General features: G+C 42.5%; 1 protein-coding gene across 1 annotated transcript in view; it reads left to right on the top strand.

The window, feature by feature from the left end:
- Positions 1-362: 362 nt before the first annotated feature.
- T265_11199 (hypothetical protein) overlaps positions 363-22583 on the top strand; it is a gene marked incomplete at both ends in the record, with an annotated part of 36184 nt that continues 13963 nt past the window's right edge. The window contains 4 exons of the mRNA XM_009177796.1: positions 363-448; positions 554-989; positions 12395-12904; positions 14840-14984. Coding sequence (XP_009176060.1) covers positions 363-448; positions 554-989; positions 12395-12904; positions 14840-14984 — 1177 coding nt within the window. The remainder of the gene's footprint in view (positions 449-553; positions 990-12394; positions 12905-14839; positions 14985-22583) is intronic.

The following is a 22583-nucleotide window of genomic DNA, read 5'->3' as shown; positions in this document are numbered from 1 at the left end:
GAATCTGTGCCCTCGAGAAAATTTGCCCCCAATATTGTCTGTTCTATGTCTGGGCTGATCAAGGACGCGTGCTTCACGGACTTACCGCCTAGGCATTTTGAATGCGTTCAAAATCCGTCAAACTTTGGTCGATATCCAGCTATTGCTTTCACGGCTGATGTGCGTGGTCTGCATTGAGCTTGGTTCCTTCTCCGTCTAAGCAACATGTCTGCTTCTGCATCATTAAAACATAATTTCCTTTTTCCATCTATCTCGCTAACGGCCTGTATGCTAGCCTGTATCACTACGCTAATTGTAACCCACCCTTGAATGGAGAAGTAATTACGCACAGGTGTTCGCGTACGAAGGCACTGAGTATTCCAATGGCCAAGCCTGCTACGCTTGTAGCATCGGTTCGTTTGAGCGCACCTCCGCGATTCCGTTTTCATAGTTGCAAGTTGTTCCACGAGTAAGTTTACTCTGGTTTTCAGATCTTCCACTGTTGGATCATCTTTGTTCTCTTGTGACTGGAATGTTACCAGTGCGGCCTCAGCCGATTCCCTTCCACTAACAGGCCAGTCTCTCTCGTCAACCGCAACTGTGCACAAAGCACGGGCTGCACTCCTCCGATGAACTGCTCCGACAGCAAATGGTGGCGCGACACTTGGTCTAGTCACGGGAAAGCGCAGATTAAACGACTGCTGCAGGCCGGCGGAAAACACGGTCGGGTCAGATCCAGGTGGTATCCTGGCAGCCTTAAACCGCCTCATAGCCTCCTGGCGATCGGTTGGCACTTCGAAATCCGCTACAAGGGCATCAATCGCGCCAGCCTAGTTCATCTTCCGAGGTCCTCTTCTGGTCGCATCCAGGGCTGCCTTCGCTCGGCCTCTGAGAATGGTCTTCAGCGCCGCCAAATTACCCCGGTCAACAGCCTCCGCAACCTCCTCAAAGTCCACTGGACATCCGTACACTCAGAGGGTTATGGCAAAGAGATCTTCATTCTTATCCTGGTAACGGCACAAAATGGAAGGATAAAGGCCTTCCCTGAGTTATTTGTTAGAAAATGCCAACTGAACAAATACAGACTATTGGAGAGGGAAGCAACACTCCCACATGCATCTTGTTTAAAAAACTAAATATCCATGTTCTCTTCGAACGGGTCTTGCTAAATTTTTCAGGATACTGATTGGCTTTTGCTCATATCCAAGCAAATGCTACAAAGGGTCTGCATTAATTTCGTGGTAGATCTTACTTTTCAAGGAAGGCAAAGCGTATTTACGAAAAAACGTGCTACTCACGTGCCTTCCCCATCAGTGTTGTCACCGTTACACTAGTACTCGCTAACCTAATGAACGAGAGTGCCACAACTATTCTTTTATTTCATGTTCAATTTGACACACTTCGTTTTCACTGGTGTTGTCGGAAGGTTGAAATATCAACCTACTTTCCCTTTTCGTGAATGATACACGGAAATACTTCAGCATTTGTTAGATATGGTGCGAAATTTTACATCAAATGCATGCAAACGCAACATATTCACAAGGAGATTCACGAATTTGTACATGTTGCAGGATAAGTGAAATTTTCTTCAGTCCAACAAAACCTGTCTGGACTTCGGAAATTCCGTTTTGTGTTGAAGCTTACTACAACCCTGATTTATCCATTTTTTCTAATGCTAAGTTTGTCGTAAAGCAAAACCAGTTTCACAGTATTCTTCAGATTAATCTTGCGAATTATATTTGCAAATCCGTCTTCGTAGTATGCCACCAATGGCTACGTGAAGGGCCCTTGGGTAGTTAAATCGAGACATTATAGCATCCATTTCGAACAAAATCCGAATTTTGTTAGCACTCTGTGAACGGCTGGGTATCTGTGAACAACTAGCAGCTTGGCGTCAGGTCTGGCAGAGACATCCACGGTTTGAAATCATTTTTCTTTGTGGTTTTATTGTTTAGCATGAAGAGGGATGACAGCGGTAACAAAAGGCATTTTTACGCGGGGACTATTTGATCACTGAATAAAAAAAATTCGCCTGCGCTCCAGGAACTTGTAAGTAGGGGTTTCAAATATACCGATCGCGTTGACAATTGAGCTGATATTTTTCTGCACATTAATTGAGAGCTGTTTTTATTAATACTTGAAACTTTCTGCTTCAAAGGTAAATTAGACTGTATAACCAAACTTTTATTATTCATTATGTCATTGTTAATTTTCAGATTTTGGCTTTAGATTTTGCAACAAAAGTGCACAACGTGCACGTGTTCACTTCTTCTGCGGCCACCCTCTTATCTATACTTGTTTCCTGGCCTTGTGGATTAGCCCTTAGTAACTGTACGTTCTATTTTGGAGGAACTCACAGATTTTGCGATGAATGAATTCAGGAATCCTAGGTTTATTTGACAAAGGTACGATTACCGTTTTTCAGAAAAAATATTGGAAATTTCCTTAAGATCAATGAGTTTAATTGGCATTGTACTCATCTGTGTATCCAATGGACCAACGGCCACGAACTACCCGTTTCATGCAGGATGGCCAACTGAACATAGCCAATTGTGCATCCAGTCATTCGCGGCATCCCCTGCAAGAAAACGGACGCAAAATTGTCGCATTATGAACGCTAAATGACCATACTGATCCTCCACTTCTGATTTTAGTGCATATTGGAAATGCACGGGCACTTGCTATACACCCGCTGCATTGGTCACTTAATACAGCAATCTCCAGGCAAACGGTGGTTACGCAACACATGTCACGACCAACGCAGCTTCCTGTGCTGGATACTAGTTTAATGGAAGTACCCGTTGCACAACTAAAAACTCTTCTCCTAATAACACGTTGTATGATTCGGAGACAGTGATTTTCGACCTTCAGAGGACGTCTCTGTTCCGCTGCTCGAACACGGTTAGTCTCACAGGGATACAAAAAACGATCTTGCTGCAGCATGAGTCGCACGTCATTTGAGACTTACAGCTACATCACAGTGGTTCCATAATAGCCTCACATTAGCAAAAAGCCCCGAGCTTTGCAGATGAATGCATTTTCTTAATGTCACACCACATTAGGAACTGAAACAATGTCTAATATAAGTAAGCGCTCCACACCTTCTAGTATCTCCCCTGGGCAGAGAGTGGCGTGACTGCAGGTCAATGAGAGTGGCCTTGCAGTTTGAGTGCCAAGCGCATATCAAATGTCGGGATATATTTTGTCCATTCATTTGGAAACACACGCGTGTTCTCTTCTTACAAGAAGGCATCAATGCACTCTGTATATTCCAGATTGAAAAGGTTCTCTCGCAGACCAAATGTCGGAATATCCTTAGCCAGTTCATTCGAAAACACATAGGCCTTCCGCTGTTTTTCGGAAATGGCAACAATGTATTCTAGACCGGCAAGGTTTTGTCACAAAATTTAACACCGAGGTTTTCGAAGACCTTTTATAGCTCGTAGCATGATTTAATCGATTAAGTAGTTCAACAGTAATGTGCACGGAGTACATCTCTGATGGAAACCTGCTTGTGCACGGAAGATTTTCGAGATCTCGCTACACACGCCCACACGACAGGAAGTCGCGTGAAAAAAACTAAACTGTTCTGCTTGTTTAGGGTGCCCAGAACACATAAATAGAGCCCGCATAATCAGAAATTTCATCTTGAATTTTCAAAACTCAACGGTAAGTGAACTGGTCGGTGAGAATCGAGCACGACAACGAATCCAGACATCGTGTCTAACAATCCCTAACCCGTTTTGGAGATTTGTACTCGTCTATAGTAGACACTTCCAAAAATGAGATGAGTCACGGGAAACCCCGGCTTTGTATTCATATACACTTCTTGTGTTAACATGAATAATTCTGCGATACCCTAAGAACGATTAACTCTGTATAAGCATCTCCCTAAATTCCAGAGTGAGCGCGCCTCTCGCAAGGCGGCCCAACGAAATGAAGCAAGCAAGCTTAAGGCATCTCAATTTCGATGATGTGGCGTGAATGTATCCGGCGACTTTGAACAACAGGCAATTATACAGTTGGAAATAACTTGATTGGCTGGCGATCCTGGTCAGCAAATATTGAAATAATTTCTGAATAGAACACACTTTTGTACAGCCGCTTCTAGTATCTTGATACGTTTCATCCATGCAATTTGGTAAGTATATTATTTGCATGCATGTTTAGGCAACGTGTTTGAAAAGCTTTAATTTGGAGAGCAAATTTTAAGTGAATATTATAATCAAATGGTAAAGGTTTATATTTTCGTGGATAAAATATTCTCAGTTAATCACAATTGGAATCGGATAGTTGGACTAAATAGGAATATCTATGTACTCGCCATTCATTTTTCTGATGAGCAAAACAATTGTAAATAAACGAAGCAGCTACCCACCAATGAAGTGCTACAAAGAAACGGGGAATCATGCGCGGTTCATGATTTACGCATGTGCCATGGAGCCGGTGAAAGACCGTGTGGATGACATAACCAGATGAACGTAATCCCATCCTAAATCCTCATGCTGGATTCACTTGTGATACAACACACAGAGCATTTCAACACCAAAACTGGCATAACCAATAACATCCGGTAACTCACAATACTTCGGATACCCAGCCAAGGCAATAGCTCATAACACTTTTGAATAATATTATTTACCCTAAAGTATATAATGGTGAAGTGTCCTTCAAAATGGTTAAAGTGATCATAACTTGTTCCCACAAATCGTTGCCAGATAGATTTTCTACACAATAACGTTTTTACACGGACGTTTTGAAAATATATATTTCTGTTTTGCTGGAGCTTCTATCAGCAACATAGGTGCGATGATACGTTCCGCTTATCAGATGTTTATTAAATGACATGCCGCTATTTTCTAAAAGTGATGCCGCTCTTGGCGACCCCGGATGAATTTGCTACAATTATCCCGATATGTATATATATATATATATATATATGTTATAATCTTCTGTGTGGAGCCAAATCAATCGGGTTGCATTTCAACTAGGCATCTTCAACAGGCTAAAAGAACACTACATTTTGGCTGGTTTACTCCTATTTTAGAATGGGTATTTCTGATAGCGCATAATACACAAAAGCGCTGGTTCTGGCAAAATCATGTCATGAAATCGATGGTTCCGCGGGATGAGGTGAAGTGTACATCTATTATATTTGTATTAGTATTCTAATATAATTATGGCATTGGTACTGTTATTTGTATTAGTATTGTATTGTAAATTTTTACCTTCATGCTATCCGAAGGCGGTATTAATTTTGGTTGTTTTCACTGTACAAACTCCATGAATGTCGCGAGATAAGCACACTTGAATTGCGAATGCGTGTTGGTTTTTTGAAATAAAAGATCCTTCCGAATTAGGTTCACAGTTTTGGTGGTGTTTATGTCTTTGCAACCCAGCCCATTTTTGAAAGGCAATATATAAACTTTTGAAGGTTGCAATCTAAAACTCGGCTATGAAGGAATTCAAAAATATTCTGTCCATACGTACAGGACACAAAGGATTCCTAAACTATAATGAAATTTTTGTCCACAAGAAACGGGAAGTAACTTTTCCATAAATTATAGATTACTTTCCGCCCGCTTGACGCCCTAGGTTACCCGCATGTAATTAGGGTCCGCAAGAGTCCTCGCGCATCATGTCCGCATGTTATTTGAAAACAAATTTGTTCATAAACTAAAATTTTTTAGGATTTTTTTGGAACTTTTCAAAAGCTAGAAAAGCTCCGAAATGTGTCTGATTTCTGCAACCAAATACGGCAACGCAAATACGGCAAATGCATTCTGTACAAAACCCGAAACCATTTCAGATGTTCAGCGTGGTTCTCAGATGGCAGTGATCAAATGCATCCGCCTAGAACATACCTCCCTATTAATGTCTGAAAAACCAAATTCCGCATTTAATGCAGGTGAAACCCAGGTGATTTTAATTTGTTTTTCCAACAACTACAACAACTACAACAGCATTTTACTGGATCATGTGCAGACTATGCCATCAATGGCTATGTGAGGAGGCTTGCGAAGTTAAAACAAGACATTATAGCATCGGATTCGAGTAAAATCCGAATTTCAAAAGCAATCTGTAACTAGCTGGGTATCTGTCTAATCAAATAAGATCAACTGCATAGCCTCCTTTTACGAAGGAATATTTCGCACTCTGTGGCTTTAGATTTCGCACAAGACTGTGAAATGTGCGGTAATAATTCCAGTCGCGTGTACTCTGGTTGTTTACTTCTTTTGCGGGCGCCCCGTTATCCATCTCTACCTTTTCCTTGCTCTGTGAGTTAGCCCCCACCAAGTGGAATTTCTGGTTCAAAAGAAGTCACGGATTTTGTGAATTTTTTGTGATGACTGAATTCGGAAATCCTAAGTTTATTTGACAAAGGCGCGATTAAAATTTGCGGAGGAAAACGTTGATAGCTTCCTTAGGAATGGCGTACATGAAGTCCACAAGTATCATTGGGGTTATACTCATCTGTGTATCCGATGGATCAATAGCCACGAACTACCAGTTTCATGCAAAGTGGCCAACTGATCAAAGATAATTATGCATCCAGTGGTTTGCGACATCTAATGCAAGGAAACGGTTATCTTATTGCCGCATGACCATGACCATGGCCGCATGGCCTAATGAGGCTGTTAACGGTTTTGTCTGGATTGTTGATTTTAGTGCATGTATGGAATGCACGGGCGCGTGCTATTCAACCCCACATTGAGCATGGAAAACAATACTCACTTTGGCAAACGGTGGCTACGCTACCCATGTCCAAACCAACGCAGCTTCCGGTGCTGGATACTTCTTAAGTGGAGGTGCCCGTTGAACAACCAAAAACACTTTCCATTTAGTTTGTTGCGAATAGGCCGATACCAAACCATAAGATCTTTGGTTGTCGGGCACAAGAAGACGTCCTAATTTCGTTGGTCAAACACGCCAAATCTTACAGCCATACAACAAAATAGGCTTAGTGTAGCAAAGGGTACACATTGCTTGAGATTGACGGATACACCACAGTGGTACCATGCTGGCTCCAAATTATAAAGCAACCGAACTGAGCTTTGCGGCTACGTGCATTGTCCCCCCTGTGCTACCAAATCTGCAATTAAAACAACATCCAAGATGCGTAAAGTGCCCCACAACTTTTAGTGTTTCCCCTGAGTTACGAGTGGCGTGTTGACTGACTGCATGTGAACGAGATCGACCCTATAATTTGGGAGTGCTAAGCGCATTCCAACTGTCGGGATATCTTTGGTCAGTTCATCCAAAATCACATGCTCCTTCTACCCTTCTTCGAAGATGGATAAATTTAGTCTGGCACAGGATATTTGAACACGAATGTTTTGGAGACATTCCATCGCCGGTCCCGTGATTTTGTTGATTAAAATTTTAAACAGTAATTAGCAAAGAGTTCACTCCTGACGGACGAATGATGACGAACGGATGGTGGAGATTTTCGAGATCTCACACCTTCGGAAGTTTGACATTGACCAAATCATGCGTAAAAACCTAAGTTAGTCTACTTCCTAGAGGTGCTGAGAAAGCTTATGGGTCGCCTAATTAGAAAGTACATCTTGAGTTTTTAAGGTACAACAACAACTGAAATGATGGGTGAGAATCGAGCATGACATCGAATGCACGACACCATGTCTAGGATTCCTGCCCTGTCATGCAGACGCTTCTAAAAATGAGGCTTTGTGCGGTTTTTTGATTAACCTGAATAATAATGAGAGACCCCAAAACGATTAACTCTATATAAGCACTATCCTAATTTCCAGAGAGAGCGCACATCTTGCAAGGTTACCCAACAAATTAACCAAATGAGCTCACGGCATTTCTACCTTGATGAAATGGCGTGAATGCATCAAGACAATACGTACCACAAACAAATATTCACCTGGAAATAACTTTGTTTGTTCACACCCATGGTCAGCAAATACTTAATTAGTTGTTAAATGGAACAATAGTTTATGCAGCCATTTTTGCGGATTGATACGTTTCATCTATTGCTGAGTAAAATGCATGCACGTGTAAGCAACGTGTTGGGGGAAAAATTATTGTGAGAGCAACATTCAAGAGAATCTTACACTTAACTGACTAAGGTGTTCACTTCCGTGAAAAAATCAGTTTTCGGTTATATGCAAATTATTTCTGAATTCAGCAAATTAGACTAAATAGGCATATTTACCCAGACGCTAATAGTTTTCCAGATGTCCACATCAATAGTAAAACAATGAATTAGTTCTCGCGTCATTGGCGAGCTGTAAATGAATGTCAAATCGCGCGTGGTTGATTTTTGCCGCATGTGCATCCAAATTGATGTTAGTGTAAATTCGGATAGATGATACAACTAGGAAAACAGTAGTCCCATCGTAAACCATCAAGCATAATTTAATTTCAACTTTTCAACTTCCGGGAAAGAATCTGGTATAACAAATTGCATCTAGTGAATAACACAGCCACAATCAGTTTTCATTTGTCACCAGCCATCACCGGGAGGCGTTCATGAAAATTTGCCGAACCTTCTGTCAGATGTAAAGATCTCGGCGACTTTTATTCCTACTCCTCACCAAATCGGTCAATTTTCGTCCAATCTGCGTGAACACGTTCTCCTAATTAACTTTTACATTCGACCCTGCTCCATCTGCAACAATAGTGAGTCACTCACGTTACACTGCAATCTGTGAGTCTGAGTGTCCCTTCATTTGTCACCACCCACCACTCAGAGGCGTGCAATGCAATCTGCCGAACCTTCTGATGTAAGTAAAGATCTCGGCGACTTTTATTCCTACTCCTCACCAAATCGGTCAATTTTCGTCCAATCTGCGTGAACACGTTCTCCTAATTAACTTTTACATTCGACCCTGCTCCATCTGCAACAATAGTGAGTCACTCACGTTACACTGCAATCTGTGAGTCTGAGTGTCCTACTATCATTTGTCCGTACTTCATATTACCCCACTTCACCATCTCCACTTACACCTTCTGTGGCCATACTCCAATCAACCCAAGGCAATGATGCTCTAGTGATGGTTTTGAGCTTTAGTTCCTATTGACCGGCCATGTCGTGGCAGGTCTGCTGCCTCTCCGGATCCATTATTTTAGCTCCACACTTCCTGCAGGTTGAAGATATTGTCACGTTCCAGGCGGGAGGCTTTTGTTATGACCTCACTCGTATTGGTTTTGCCCACCACTTTTAAATCCTAACGATCAGATCTTGTGTCATCCGACGTGTTCTTCATAGGGGATAAATAGCCCTTTTAATTTTGGATCCCTGCCTATGCCTCCTCAAGTTTGGTGAAGCCTATTTCGTTAATGCCCACTGTTCACCGTACCGTCCCTTTTCCAGGAAATTCCCATTATTCACAACCCTCATCAGTCATGCTCTTATTCTGACTGTAACGCTAGGATCATGTCTGAGGGTATGCAACCCACTAGTTTGGAATATACATTATCATTATTATTACTGTGGATACCCAACCAAGGCCAAGAAAAGGAGCTTATAACACCTTTGAGTATTATAATTCGTAGCAAGGTATGCACATTTGACCGGTATTCCGAAGGATCTGGCCCCATCAAAGTGTGTTCCCGCGAAATGTTACCAAATGGATGTCCTACAGCATAAACTTTTTCATACGTACCGTTGTTATACACATCTTCGTTGAGACGTTGTTTCTTCCATAAAAACATTTGCACTGGAAAATTCTGCCTATTGGATTTTTATCAAATAGCGTGCCAATAACACATCAAATGGATACGGCTCTTGATGAATTTGCCTTCAACAGCTACAATTTTCCCAGCAACTGACCGAACCGTGTCACAGGAATAACCCTCATTGTATATATATATATATATATATATACTTCAGATGACCTTCCACCCACTTAGGAGTTCATTACATCCATATAAATCTACGCTTAATAGCCGGATTTTACGGTAACTGTGGCACACTGCGCTCAACGTGAACAAAATTAGTGCAAGCCATTGTTTTTAAACGCTTCTGCGGGCATCAGGAAAAAATTGTCTATTACGTCATAGATGTCGAATCAACGCAACCTCAAATAATAGTTGACGTCCTGGTGAAAGGAGGAAGGACTTCTTTGCGGGTGGATTTATTCGGAAATGCCAACTGACCGGTTACAGACCATTGAATAGGGAAGCAAAACGATAATCTGCATCTTAGTTACAAAAGTTGGACACAGATCTTTTCCCGAACGAGTCCTCCTGGAGCTTCATTGACTCCAATCATTCGTCAGTCAAATCCAAGCAAACGTTACAAACTGGCCCCGCGAATTCCGCAACAGAATTCCCTTTATTGATCGACGCAAAGAGAAACTCTACGGACAACACATACTAGTCGCGTGCCTCTCGATCGATAGTATCGGCGTTACACACCCCCACCGCTTAAAGCTCGTTCGCACGGCTACTCGGCCGCTCTACGGGTGTATCATGCCACTTGCGAGGCTGCGTCCCATTCACTACTTTCGATCCCCGACCATCTTGAATGGTATAGACGCTCCCCCGGCGATCGGTGACGACAAACGGCACTTGCCATCGACTGCTCAGCTTCCGCAACCCCAGTCCACTCCTTCCAGGGTTCTGGTGATCTTTCCACCTGACCTTCGTACCTATGGGGAACGTTCGGACCTTTCTACTCGCCGTTTTCTGCCTAGTCCTTTCCTGAACGGCAGTCAAATTTTCTCGAGTTCTCATTCATTCTTCCTCTAGCTCCTCCGGAGACAAGCGTGTTGCCGACCACAACCCAATTTCCTGATCAACCGGAAGGCGTGGATGTCGACCGTACATTCACATAAACGGAGAATTGCCTGTGATTGACTGCATGGAAGCACGATGAGCTAGGAACATCATTGGCAAGTTCATTTCCCAGTAACCTCCTTTGGCCGCAAGCCACTCCCTGAGCGTTCAGTTATTACGCTCGGTCAGGCCATCTGTTTGCGGGTGGGATGAGGTTGTCATTATCCGTCTGATACCAAGCCTCTGCAAGCAAGTACTAAACTCTTCGCCTTCTAAGCAAGGTCCCTGATCGGTTAGGATCACTTCTGACACCTCACGGTTTGCCACGATGTGATGCATCACCACTCCACTGATCATCGTCGCCCGCTGATTCGGCACAGCGGCCCTCTCAATCCATCGTGACAGGTGTCCTGTCATCATCACGATGTATTGGTTCCCACTGGTTGTCAACGGAATGCGGCCCATGACGTCAACTGACTGCGACTCGCCGATTTCTGGAACAGGAATGGGTTCCATGGGATTGGTTGCCCCTGTCGCATGTACTTTCATTAGTTGGCAACGCTTACAGGACACCACATAATCCATCATCTCACTTCTCATCCCGTGCCATTACGGCCCTCTGCCGGAGCAGGTCGTATGTCTTGGTGCACCTTGTATGTGCCATCTAAAGGCAATGAACGATGAGATTCCGTCTCAAGACGCGAGGTATCACGGGCAGCACAATATCTGAATCAGTGGCGTTCCAGGAAATTATGCCAGCTTCATTCAGCCTCAGCCGATCAAAGTGACTCTGGAAGGCTTCTAATTCCTTGCCTCCCTCTCCGCTCTCAATGTTCCTTCCATCCAACAAGGCGGCTGCAACCTTTTGTAACACCGGATCCTGCCGATGGAGTTGCACCAACTTTCCTGGATCTAGTTCGACGACGAGGACATTGGCTCCAATCGTGATCTTGGGGACCTCATTTTCAGCCTCTGGCCTTAACAGTCAATCAGCCAAGTGGTTTTCCTTCCCGGAAACGTGCTGGATTCTGAAGTCGTACTCTTGCAAACGGAGTATCCAGCGTGCGAGCTTCCCGCGAGGATCTCTGGTCGTCCTGATCCATTCAAGGGATTGTGATCGGTTTTGACATGAAACCTTTGCCCCAGGCAGATATGGTCTCCACTTATCCAGGGCCCAGAGGATCGCCAAACTTTCCTTCTCAGTGGTGGAGTACTTCTGTTCAGCGTTACTCAGGACGTAACTGGCATATTCGATAAATCCATTCTCCTGCTCTAGGGCTGCGCCGATACCGCGATCACTGGCATCCGTTGCAACAATGAACATCTCTCCGACGTTGGGAAGTTTGACGGTCAGTTGATGATCCAACATCCGCGCTCTGACACACTCGAAAGCTCCATATTATTCTCTTGTCCATTCGAATTTCCGATTTTGACAGAGCAAATCGTACAGTGGCGCAGTGATCTTGTTGAAATATTTAACGAACCAGCTGTAGTATGCTGCTCGTCCAAGAAACTGCCGTAGGGACCGCTTTGAATTTGGAGCAGCACAATCCTTGATCTTTGTTAATTTTTCGGGTAGTGGGCTAACTTCTCCCTGACCCACTTCATGCCCCAGCAATGTCACCGTACTCCAAGCGAGCTGTATCTTGGCTTCATTTATCCGCAGACCAGCCTCCCGCATCCGCTCCAACACAGCCTTCAGTTGCTCGTGCCCACCGCAACTGGGCACCAAGCGCGGGCTACACACCTTCGACGAACTGATCCGACAGCAACTGGTGTCGCAACACCAGTGTTGGCAAAGCGCGATCGACATCTGCTGCAGGCCGGCGAAGAACACGGTCGGGTCAGACCCGGGTGCCATCTTGGCGGTCTTGAACCGCCTCATAGCCTCCTGGCGGCCGGCCGGCGGGTTGAACTCCGCTGCAAGGACTTTCTTTGCGGCGGCCCAGTTCATCTTTCGGCAGCATCCAGGGCCGCCGTCGCCCGGCCCTTGAGCAGGTTCTTCAGCGCTGCCAAATTACCCCGGTCGGTCTCCTGCCCGGTAGCCTTCGCAACCTCCTCAAAGTCCTCCAACAATGTCCGAACATCCCCATCATCAAGTGTTTGCTGCCACGGAATCTTCAATCTTATCCTGGCGACGGCATCAATTGAAAGGAAGAAGCCATTCGCTGCGGAGGTATTTATTCGGAAATGCCAACTGACCGGTTACAGACCATTGAACAGGGAAGAACATCTCTGATCTGCATCTTAGTTACAAAAACTGGACTCAGATCTTCCCCCAAACGAGTCCTCCTGGAAATTCATTGACTCCAATCATTCATCGGTCAAATCCAAGCAAATGTTACAAACTGGCCCCGCGATTTCCGCAACAGAATTCCATTTTTAATCGACGCGAAGCGAAATTCTACGAACGACACGTACTACTCGCTTGCTTCTCGACAGTAGTATCACGGTTACACTGGTAGCCATAATGTAGAAATATCACCGATAAGCGAGACTGCGCGGGCGTCACTCATTCGATTAATTATGGCCGAAGAATTTCAAGTGCATAATTGGACATCCGGGGACAACGAGGAAAATCATTTTGAAACATTTGGCATCAGATTCAGTCGAATGTAACAAACTGTAGCCAGATGTCCCTCTTGAAAATAGAAGATTTCTCTGATTAATTGGGTTTGTAGATTCCCGCACTTAAGTGGCTCAACAGAGGAAACCAAATGCTCTCGAGTAACGTGATTGGAAAATAAAGGCAGCCCAAATAATACTGTAGAGATTTAGGCTAAATAATGCACTGTTTCCCGGTATCTTCTGGCACCCGAAGAGAATAGGATGTTTAGTGCACTATATACTACGGCGCTAACATCCCGCTAACAATAATATTCAATAGCGATTTATTGGAAACACATGTAAACAGAAAGCATAAACAAATTTTGAATGTAATAACCGATTTTTAAAGGCAAATTAATGCCAGGATCTTATGAACACAAACAGAGTTGTTCCGAAACCGCAGGCCGGCTAGGATTAATCCCTAAAACAGGGCTCAACTCAGCAAGGTCCGCTCAGAGTTGTCTATCTACGTCGATAAAACGACACACAAAAACCATGGAAGAATATTTATATCTGCGTGTATGTTTTACATACCAGATTTGTTTTAATGTTCAATTTAATGCTCGGCTGATTTGAAATATTGTGCCACAGAAGGGTCGTTCAGGTTTGTAGTGCCCTCAAAAATGGTTAAACATTATGCAGTGTAATTCGGCATGATGTACGTAGTTAAAATGTTACCACGTTAGAACACCTTGTGATGTTTTTAAATCAGTGTTTTTGTGACGGTTTGATTTGCGGGCACTGCCTGCGTAGTATGACATAATGCGTGGGCGTTGATCTGTAAAGTTTGTCGGCCGGATTCATGTTACAGTAGCATTAAGATTAATGTCACATTAGCTTCATTGCGTTTGCTTTCCTTTGTTAATTTGTCGTCATAAATCGGGCTTGCTATTAAGTAAGCAAATAATTGAGGTTACATTTTATAATCAGTGATTTTGTGGTGTTAATTCTCACGCGCCTTGTACTGCATGAAGATTAAAACGATTGCATCTTAGTCCTGATAAAACGTGGACATCCAGCTAGCAGTCCGTGATCAGGGATCTTTTCACTGGATAATTAAAATTAACGTTCTTTTCGGAAAACCTGAGAGCTTTTGCAAATGGCGTTCTTCCTGACGCTTGAAATTTTTCACCATAACCAATAAGCCATGAGTCCATAGGAAGAAAGAATTACATTTTTTTAAACAAAATTGCATAGCAATAAGCAACACGTACCCAGGGAATGCAAGCAATAATCCAAAAAAATCAACAACCGACTGCGTACGTGCTTGGCTAACCAACTAGTGGGCATCGAGAAATGGGTTTGGAGATCTAGATCTATTATTTCTCATCAATTACGCATCACGCATGCGGAATTGTGTTCATCTCATAAAGTTGGTAGATAGTCAGATGAGAGATGCAGAGCGTGCATGCATAGTTTTCTCATCTGTTATGTCAACTTTACCCGCCACCATTTTTGAATATCTCTGAAACTCTGGGATGTTACCTCACTCACCATTTGCCAGCATACGATTAGTTTTGAGCGCATGGTTTTGGGCATCCTGAAAAAAGCGTTACCAGATTTGAAATCGGGAAAACAAATTTTCACAACACGGAGCCGCCACTTATTCTATCATTTATATTTGAACAACGTAGTCGCAAACATACAAAGTGAGTGCAAGCAATGAAAAAAATTTGTTAAAGGGCAATAGAAGATTCTAGCCGGAAACGTATCTTGCAAAGTCATGCTGTCACCAGTTTCAGTGGAATAAGATGAATCTCGACATGTGTGACAATTTTTGGTATGGAAACACGCGAGTAATGAACAACAACCGAAGGAAGGTCATTAAATGCTAAATGACCTCCAGGGCGCTGTGAGCGCTAGCAGAGCGAAGACTTATACACGATTGATCAGCGTTTGTCACACTGGTTGCGGTATGAGTTTCAGTGGGCAGGATATACACTCGACGCCATGTAACACGCATGAAAGTCTTGCAAGCAGGCGGGGAGCAAAAAAATTCCAGTCACTGACTGCGACCTCAGGAAATCCCGTCCAATAAGGTCTTGCAAGCAGGCGGGGAGCAAAAAAATTCCAGTCACTGACTGCGACCTCAGGAAATCCCAGTCCAATAAGATCGTTGGGTCATTGTATCTATTGCACTGTGACGCGTGGTGAAATCCTATTCGCTGGTGAATGAAGGTTTGATTTTTGAGCACATGCGGCTTTTATTGTGGGGGAAATTAATTCGTAACACATGGCACTGATGATACTCTGCTGTCTGGGTTCCGCATGCAACGTATACAAATGTGAATAAATACGCAAGACTAAAATAAGTGTAAGGATTAGTGCAAGTAAAGCACATACATTTTTAGCCGTTACTTGGAATAAAAAGCATAATGTTCACTTGGCTGTTTGGAGTTGGTGCACGGTTCGTTACGTGTGCTCAAGGGAATACTACGAACAAATGTCAAATTCGTTTGCTATTTTACACCTGCTCACCGTTGTACAAAATGTGCACTACCAAACCTTTCAAAGCGTTCATAATCTTTTTACGTACTACGCCGATTTTCGTCCACTTTATTGTTAAAATAATTAACTGTCGTAATCTGGAAAAAATTGGTAGAGAAGGACACTCCGAATGGGCAAAGAGACGATCTGCTTAAAAACGTCAGCATGCTCTCTGGCGTTATTTCGAACGCGTGACAGGCATTTCATTCAAATCCATCAGATTTAAAAAGCGGTTGCCATTTGATTCGTTTAATTGTAAATTTTGACACTAAGGACCACCGGCACATAACGCTTACAAAAAATACCGCAAGCTATGCCTGATGTATATGTAGCAATACACACACCACAAGGCTTCAACTATAAATAATGTTGCTAAATGCCATTTGTGGCCGACAATACGCTAGCCAAATTATTGAAGTCATTAGATTTTAGAAAATGATGCCTCCTACAGCCTGTCTACTTGAATGATTAAAACGTCTCGTTACGTCGGCATTAACGTTCTGAACAGCCGCAAATATATAGAGGAAACTGCACGGTATTTTCAAACAAAATAAAAAGTAATATTTTGAGACGCGCCGCCAACAAACCAGCACTTGCCATTTGACTGTGTACTTGCAAAGATGTCACATATTTGCCTGTGGTTTAGACGGTTAATCTCTTTACCGATTGTCTTCATACAAATTTAAAATGCATTTCCTTAAAAGTAGATTTCCGTTCGCCTAGGTCTTGGTGACGGAGGGTCCGCATTTTTAGTTCAGTATCTACTTGGTAAATTAAAAAAATAAGTGTGCAAAATGCTTACCGTACCCTAAATAGGACGAGTTGATCAGGCAAATTTCTACACTAAATCTGACTACGGTTCTCAGTAGACAATTCTGCGTCTCGCGCTTGATCTTATACACCTTGAATATGCGTCTCTTGGTTTAGAGGGGTGGTAAAGTATATGAGAACGAAATAACATATTGTGTCACCCGCCTGCAAAGCCTTACATCCAACTGCTTCACGCTACAAAGAAAAGAGAAACGGTTTATTGAACTGCGACCTGAGGAAGGAGGCAATGAAGTCTTTTGATTGTCGAACTGCAATTGCCTAAGCAAAAAGCTACTGACATATATCCTAGTCCATTGTTGTGAGGAAGGGTTTGAGGTCCATTTGAATCCCTTGAGCTCTCATTTTAGGCGATGTACTACGAAATTGATACTGATGCTGGTGTCATATAGACCGAAATTGTTATTTTTGTTGGCAGAAATGAAACTGAGCTTTTCGAAGTTCAGCGTATTTCCATTATAGCTGAATTTGACGCGAAATGCCTCCACATCACATCCCAGTTGCTTAAACAAGTAGAAATGACCGCCTGTCCTCGTTTGTGAGCGCAATTAACTGCAGCCACATTTATAGCAAACTTGTTCCTGTTGGGCAGATAAGGCCGGCATGGAATGGCCCCCGTACATGTGACAGAAATTACATGGTTTCTAATGTGCACCCCTCGTTGGCGCTTCGTAGCTTTTTTTTTACAAAAGTGACCATAACTGACATAGGTTACGCAAAAACCGTACAGTTTTGCGCTTGCTCGTCGCAATGCAACCCAAGTTATTTTGTTAGAATTTTTGAGAAGCTACCTTTTGAGTCGCGAATGACTGGGGAATTGCTGCTTTCTTGCAGCTTTTGTCCCGAGGTTCCGCAATACGCTGAAGCACTGGAGGTATCCTGAAATCAGGCCGGAATAGGAGAATCGCCCAAAGTTCTCTGGGTTTATCAAGTGCCGCATACTTTGGAACGTGGCCTACAAACACCCTACGCGCTCTAGTGGTCGTTATCGACAAATTGTGTATAAAATCAAAAGAGATGGCTGAGATCAAAAATAAACAAAGCTCAAAGCTTTCCCAGTAATGTCAGTTTGATTTGGGAAACAACGGTAGTTTTGGTTTCATATATCTGGAGCATAAATGGACTGGACTTATACCGGAATTTCCATTATTTTGCATTATCATATTTTGTTTTATCTTGCATGCCATATGAAGCAAACCATGCAATGTGTTCGTGGACTGAGTTAGAGTGTCGTTTTAACTCAAACAACTGTTCAGCAAGTGGGGACGAGTAACGAATCAAGCAAACCGGTTAAGCGATACTATTCCCGCATTTACGATGCAAAGTTTTGAGCCGTGGCACCAGGCAGCAACAGCCCGTGACAGACAATTATGTTTTTATTGAGGAGGCAGGAGACCAGAAATATTCAGGCGTGATCTGCTCAGTGTGCTTGGTGAAAAACTTTCTGTAATTCCTGATGGCCTCATGGTTTTGTAAACAAACCAAGGATGCCAAAAATGATTCATATTATAAACAAATAAATATGAAAGTGATACATAAAGGAATGCAATAGATCAACATTTGAAAGCGTGAAAAATTAATTTGCCGTCCGGGATAGGACACACAAGGAAGGTTACCGCATGTTAAATGTGTTCCAGACATAAAATTTTGAGTTCACCGGGAACTATACGCAAGAGATTGGCGTCCACCGATAATCAAACTCAAAATTTTCCCGTAGCCCTGCAATCAAAAGGAATATGGAAAGCTTTGAAATATGTTTTGATGCGGAACTAAGTTAGAACTGCATTTCCGACCATAAGCACCCGAATGAAATAATTCAGAAGTGTAAAATCGCTGAAACGTTGCTCCCCAGTTATTAAGAGTCAACGTAATCAGGATGATATCCAGCATAAAAAAATAAATTTAAGTTTAATCATCTTAGTCCAGCTATTCGTTAAAGGTTAGCACAACACGCCCATTCACAGTCTTAACCAGTAGCAAATCATATAATAATGTATTGCAGACTCAGAGTTTTGACCTCTGGTAGTTTATCTGCTGGACCAGTGAGTGCAAGCGAGCACTCACCTAGTTTGAGATATCTCCGAAATTATTGATGGATTATTAATTAAAATGAATACACCTCCAAGTACTTTTACACTTACATGAGAGTCACGAACGAGGCAAGGCAAACAGTGATCCAGTGGCCAAATAGTCGTTGAGCTTTCATGACAAAAAATATGTTCCATGAAGGATCAAAACAGTCCAACATGAATAAGTGATGAAACTTGGCAGTGTTGACTGTTGTGCAATTAATAAGAATATCATGAAATAGTGTAAAGCAATGCAGGTGCTTCTCTCGATACTGACTCGAGACGGAAAACTCAAGGCTACACAATTGAATGACTCGGATGCCTGACATGAAAAGTGACGAAACTAAATACTAAACCAGATGACTAAATAAAATGAGCGAAATGAAAAGTGGCGCGATTGTTTAGGATGTCGGCACGCGTTAAGGAGTGTAATTTAATTTTTTGTCTTCGGATTAGACCAGGCTTCTTAAACTCGGGAAAAGACGCCAGGTAAAATATACCCGTGGGACAACTCGGACTGCGTGGCTACTTGCAGACTGCATGTGATAATAGCGAGAGAAACTTCTTCCGAATTATAGTGAGAGCGATTATTACACATTTTTATTTAATCCACAAAATCTTTTCGAAGAAGTCTCCCTGTGCCAATCAAGATTTCCGTTACCTAAAACAATGTTAGAATCCAGCCACTTTTAACGGTGATTAATTTCCATTTGTAGTAACCTATGCGGCGTGTGTGGCGTTCTATTTTTGCTGTTTGAAAGCAGAATGAATTCCAGGGAGAAGCCACAACCGGCGCAATCTTGTGGACTATTGCGGTCTACTGCGTATGATATTCTAAGACACCGACGAATATTTATTATTGGTTTATGCTCAAACGGAACAAGTACTGTTCAGTAGCTAAGGAACATCAATTTTACGTGATTCTTATCTTGACCTAGTCCTAGCATGCTTTTGGTTTGGTCAAGATTGCCAAACATGAAAGATGTGACTAAATTTATCTCACAAAAAGTCAGTACACTTCTGGATTCGGTTTTCGAAGTTAGTAGTACTAGATGATAGGTATTATCGTCACGTTTGCCAGACGATTGTCAACTTCTTTACTGGTGCGCAAAGTGAACCTAGTAATTTGAAAACATCTGTTGTTCCGAACTTTGAACAAGATCACCTTGACTACCCGACCAAGATATCCGCCTGCTGTTGGCGTACAATCTGATAGAAAATGATGATTGTTATTTCAGAAACGGTCTGGTAATGGCATGTTTAATAAAATACACATTTTAAGAACTGTAAGTTAGTACATCTGTTGTGGCACAACCACCGGTGATGCAGCATTCCGCGAACCATCCCGCGCTCACATAAATTGCTAGAAGCATCATATACACTTATCACACTACCTGTTCATTTCTAGGTTCAAGGTCATATGCAGGTGCAACAAACGAGGTCTCCAGAGCATTCCCATATAGGTGGCCTGAATCGTTCCTTCCAAAAATTATGAAGCAGTACCTGATGTTTCTCCTCAAATATATCTCCTCAAAATATCAAAGCGTCTACATAAATTAACGCATGGGATAACAACATTTGATGTCATTTCTCCGTCAATAGTCAACATGATGCCGCTATTGAACGATGCTCCATAAAAGAAACATTTCTAAATATCTATACTGGTACTTTGGTTATGGTTTGTTTTTAAGCATGAATAAAGTTACGCTTTTGTCCGCAGGCTGAACTGTGAACTCACCATCTGATTTCGTCGAAAATGCATGGTAAAATTGGACCAGTAAATTGATATTTCAGAGAGTTTGAGAAATTCTACGTCAGATGCATCCAGCTAACATGTTTGGAAGAAGATACAATAATTTCATTTGTTGCGCAATCGGAAATATTTCCGTTCGGCATACAAATATCTGCATATCGATAGGGTCCATATTTGACTCTAAAACAAATTAAAAAAGCACTGAATCCTCTTGCGTCTCCGAAGATCGGCGACACTGTCAGCAATTCAGTGATCTCCAGTACAGACCAAATACCATGGCAGTTTATCTAGTGCGTGCAGTATTGCTGCGCGAACGCGCGATAAATTTCACTTTTGTACGCGAATTATTGTTGCAGAAGAAAGTTCGACTATTAAGCCGTCGAAATAATCAAATCTGACTGGTTGCTTCCAAGCATGGTGTCACTAAGAGGGATCTCATATAGTTGTCATTTACATCAGTCGACATACGGCCTGGTATCAGACAGAAAGAAGTATTTTACGTTAAACTGAATGTTCACTTCGGAACCCGTCTGGGCTTCTGCCTAAGTTTTGATTTGTCTACCAGTACCAGGATCGAAATTTGTGAAACATGCTGCATCGAAGTACTACCGGATTCTGGTCGGAAAATTTCATGAACTATTCAATGAATTCGGTCGAACATATGTGGTAATGTGTGAACGCCTTCCCAGTCTGTCTTCGGGATCGCCACGATGCAGGACGGTATTTCTCTGCACGTAGTAATGATTTTGACATCTTACCATTTATGGAGCCATAGTCCTCGTAAAACATCAGATAAGCACCTCTAGTCTGATGCATTTGCGAAAATTTGTTGCCTTCAAAAACGCAGGTCTGAAACCTGAAATAGCTAATATACGGAAACATACGGCTGAAATGTTTGTGCCAGGCTACCAGCAAAACTAGAACGGTGTTCAAGACGGAGGATCTGTAGATTCCGCCGGCGCTTCCGGCTGTTGGTGTAAGCATGAAACCCAAAGAGATTCCGGGAAAGATTCACCCTCAATGTTCTATTGTGAGAAATATTTTTAGGACATGTTGTGGACTTACTTCCGGTTGCTAACGAGTTATGTGCAATTGAAATGGAAACAGTACATCTCGGAATTATTTTTCCCCACTGCATCTTCTGATGACTGTTATGCACGCACGAGAAACTTTGCGGATGCCATCGCTATTTGTCATACAGCCAAAATATTTCGAAGTTCGAGTGCACTTGGAATTTCTTCGATGATTAGATTACCAACGGTTGTTTGGAAGCCTGATTTCGACTGTGAAATGCTCCCTCGATATATGCATTAGTCCAAGATGAGTTTTGTATTTTAATATAAAGTATGTATATCCAGATATAGCTACATTTCTGTTAAGAGTTCCCAAAGAGTTCCCAAATAATAATAATAATAATACTTTACTAATAATAATAATAATAATAATAATAATAATAATGCTCAACTATTTTGGCAGTACTGTTGATATTTTAGTACTTTCCCAACTACAAAGAACGCGATTACAAAAAGGTGATCCGTTCTTATGAAAATTGTGCTGAAAACCCAACAAGCACAATGATCAATCCTCACCCGAGGATGGATACAGGCGGCCATGGGATGGTTTCCGAAAAACAGTGTAGCACATGTGCACTACATTTTCCTCTTGTTCAACAAAGACATATGTAGGGGAGATTTCGGGCCTATTTGGCATAACAACTAGCCCTTTGCTAAAAGCGCTCCACGAGTTTTGCTCAATGGAGTTAGAAATATCACCGCATTACAACAACACACCGCAGAAAATGTTGCCTTTACGACTTTGGATGCCTCATGGTCCCGACTGGGACTATTTGTTTGGCGGTATATTACCATGTGCGCCCCACATATAGTGCACCACTGTCCTCAAAACCCAATATAGCAAATATCCTTACAGCACCAACGAAAGCACGTTACATCTTTATTCGAGATAGTGCTACCGCAGATTACTGCAACCGAAAATACACTTTTACTATGTGTTTGATAGGTTCCATCGTAATTATGTTGGTTGGCAGCGCAGTGTCAGTGAAACTCGGCGAAATTTTGGGGCTTTAGGCTGTATCTGACGATAAAAAATTC

Source organism: Opisthorchis viverrini (genome assembly GCF_000715545.1).
Source record: "Opisthorchis viverrini unplaced genomic scaffold opera_v5_459, whole genome shotgun sequence".
Classification (NCBI taxonomy): domain Eukaryota; kingdom Metazoa; phylum Platyhelminthes; class Trematoda; order Opisthorchiida; family Opisthorchiidae; genus Opisthorchis; species Opisthorchis viverrini.
Note: the sequence above shows the minus strand (reverse complement) of the source record. Positions and strands in the feature narration are given on the sequence as shown.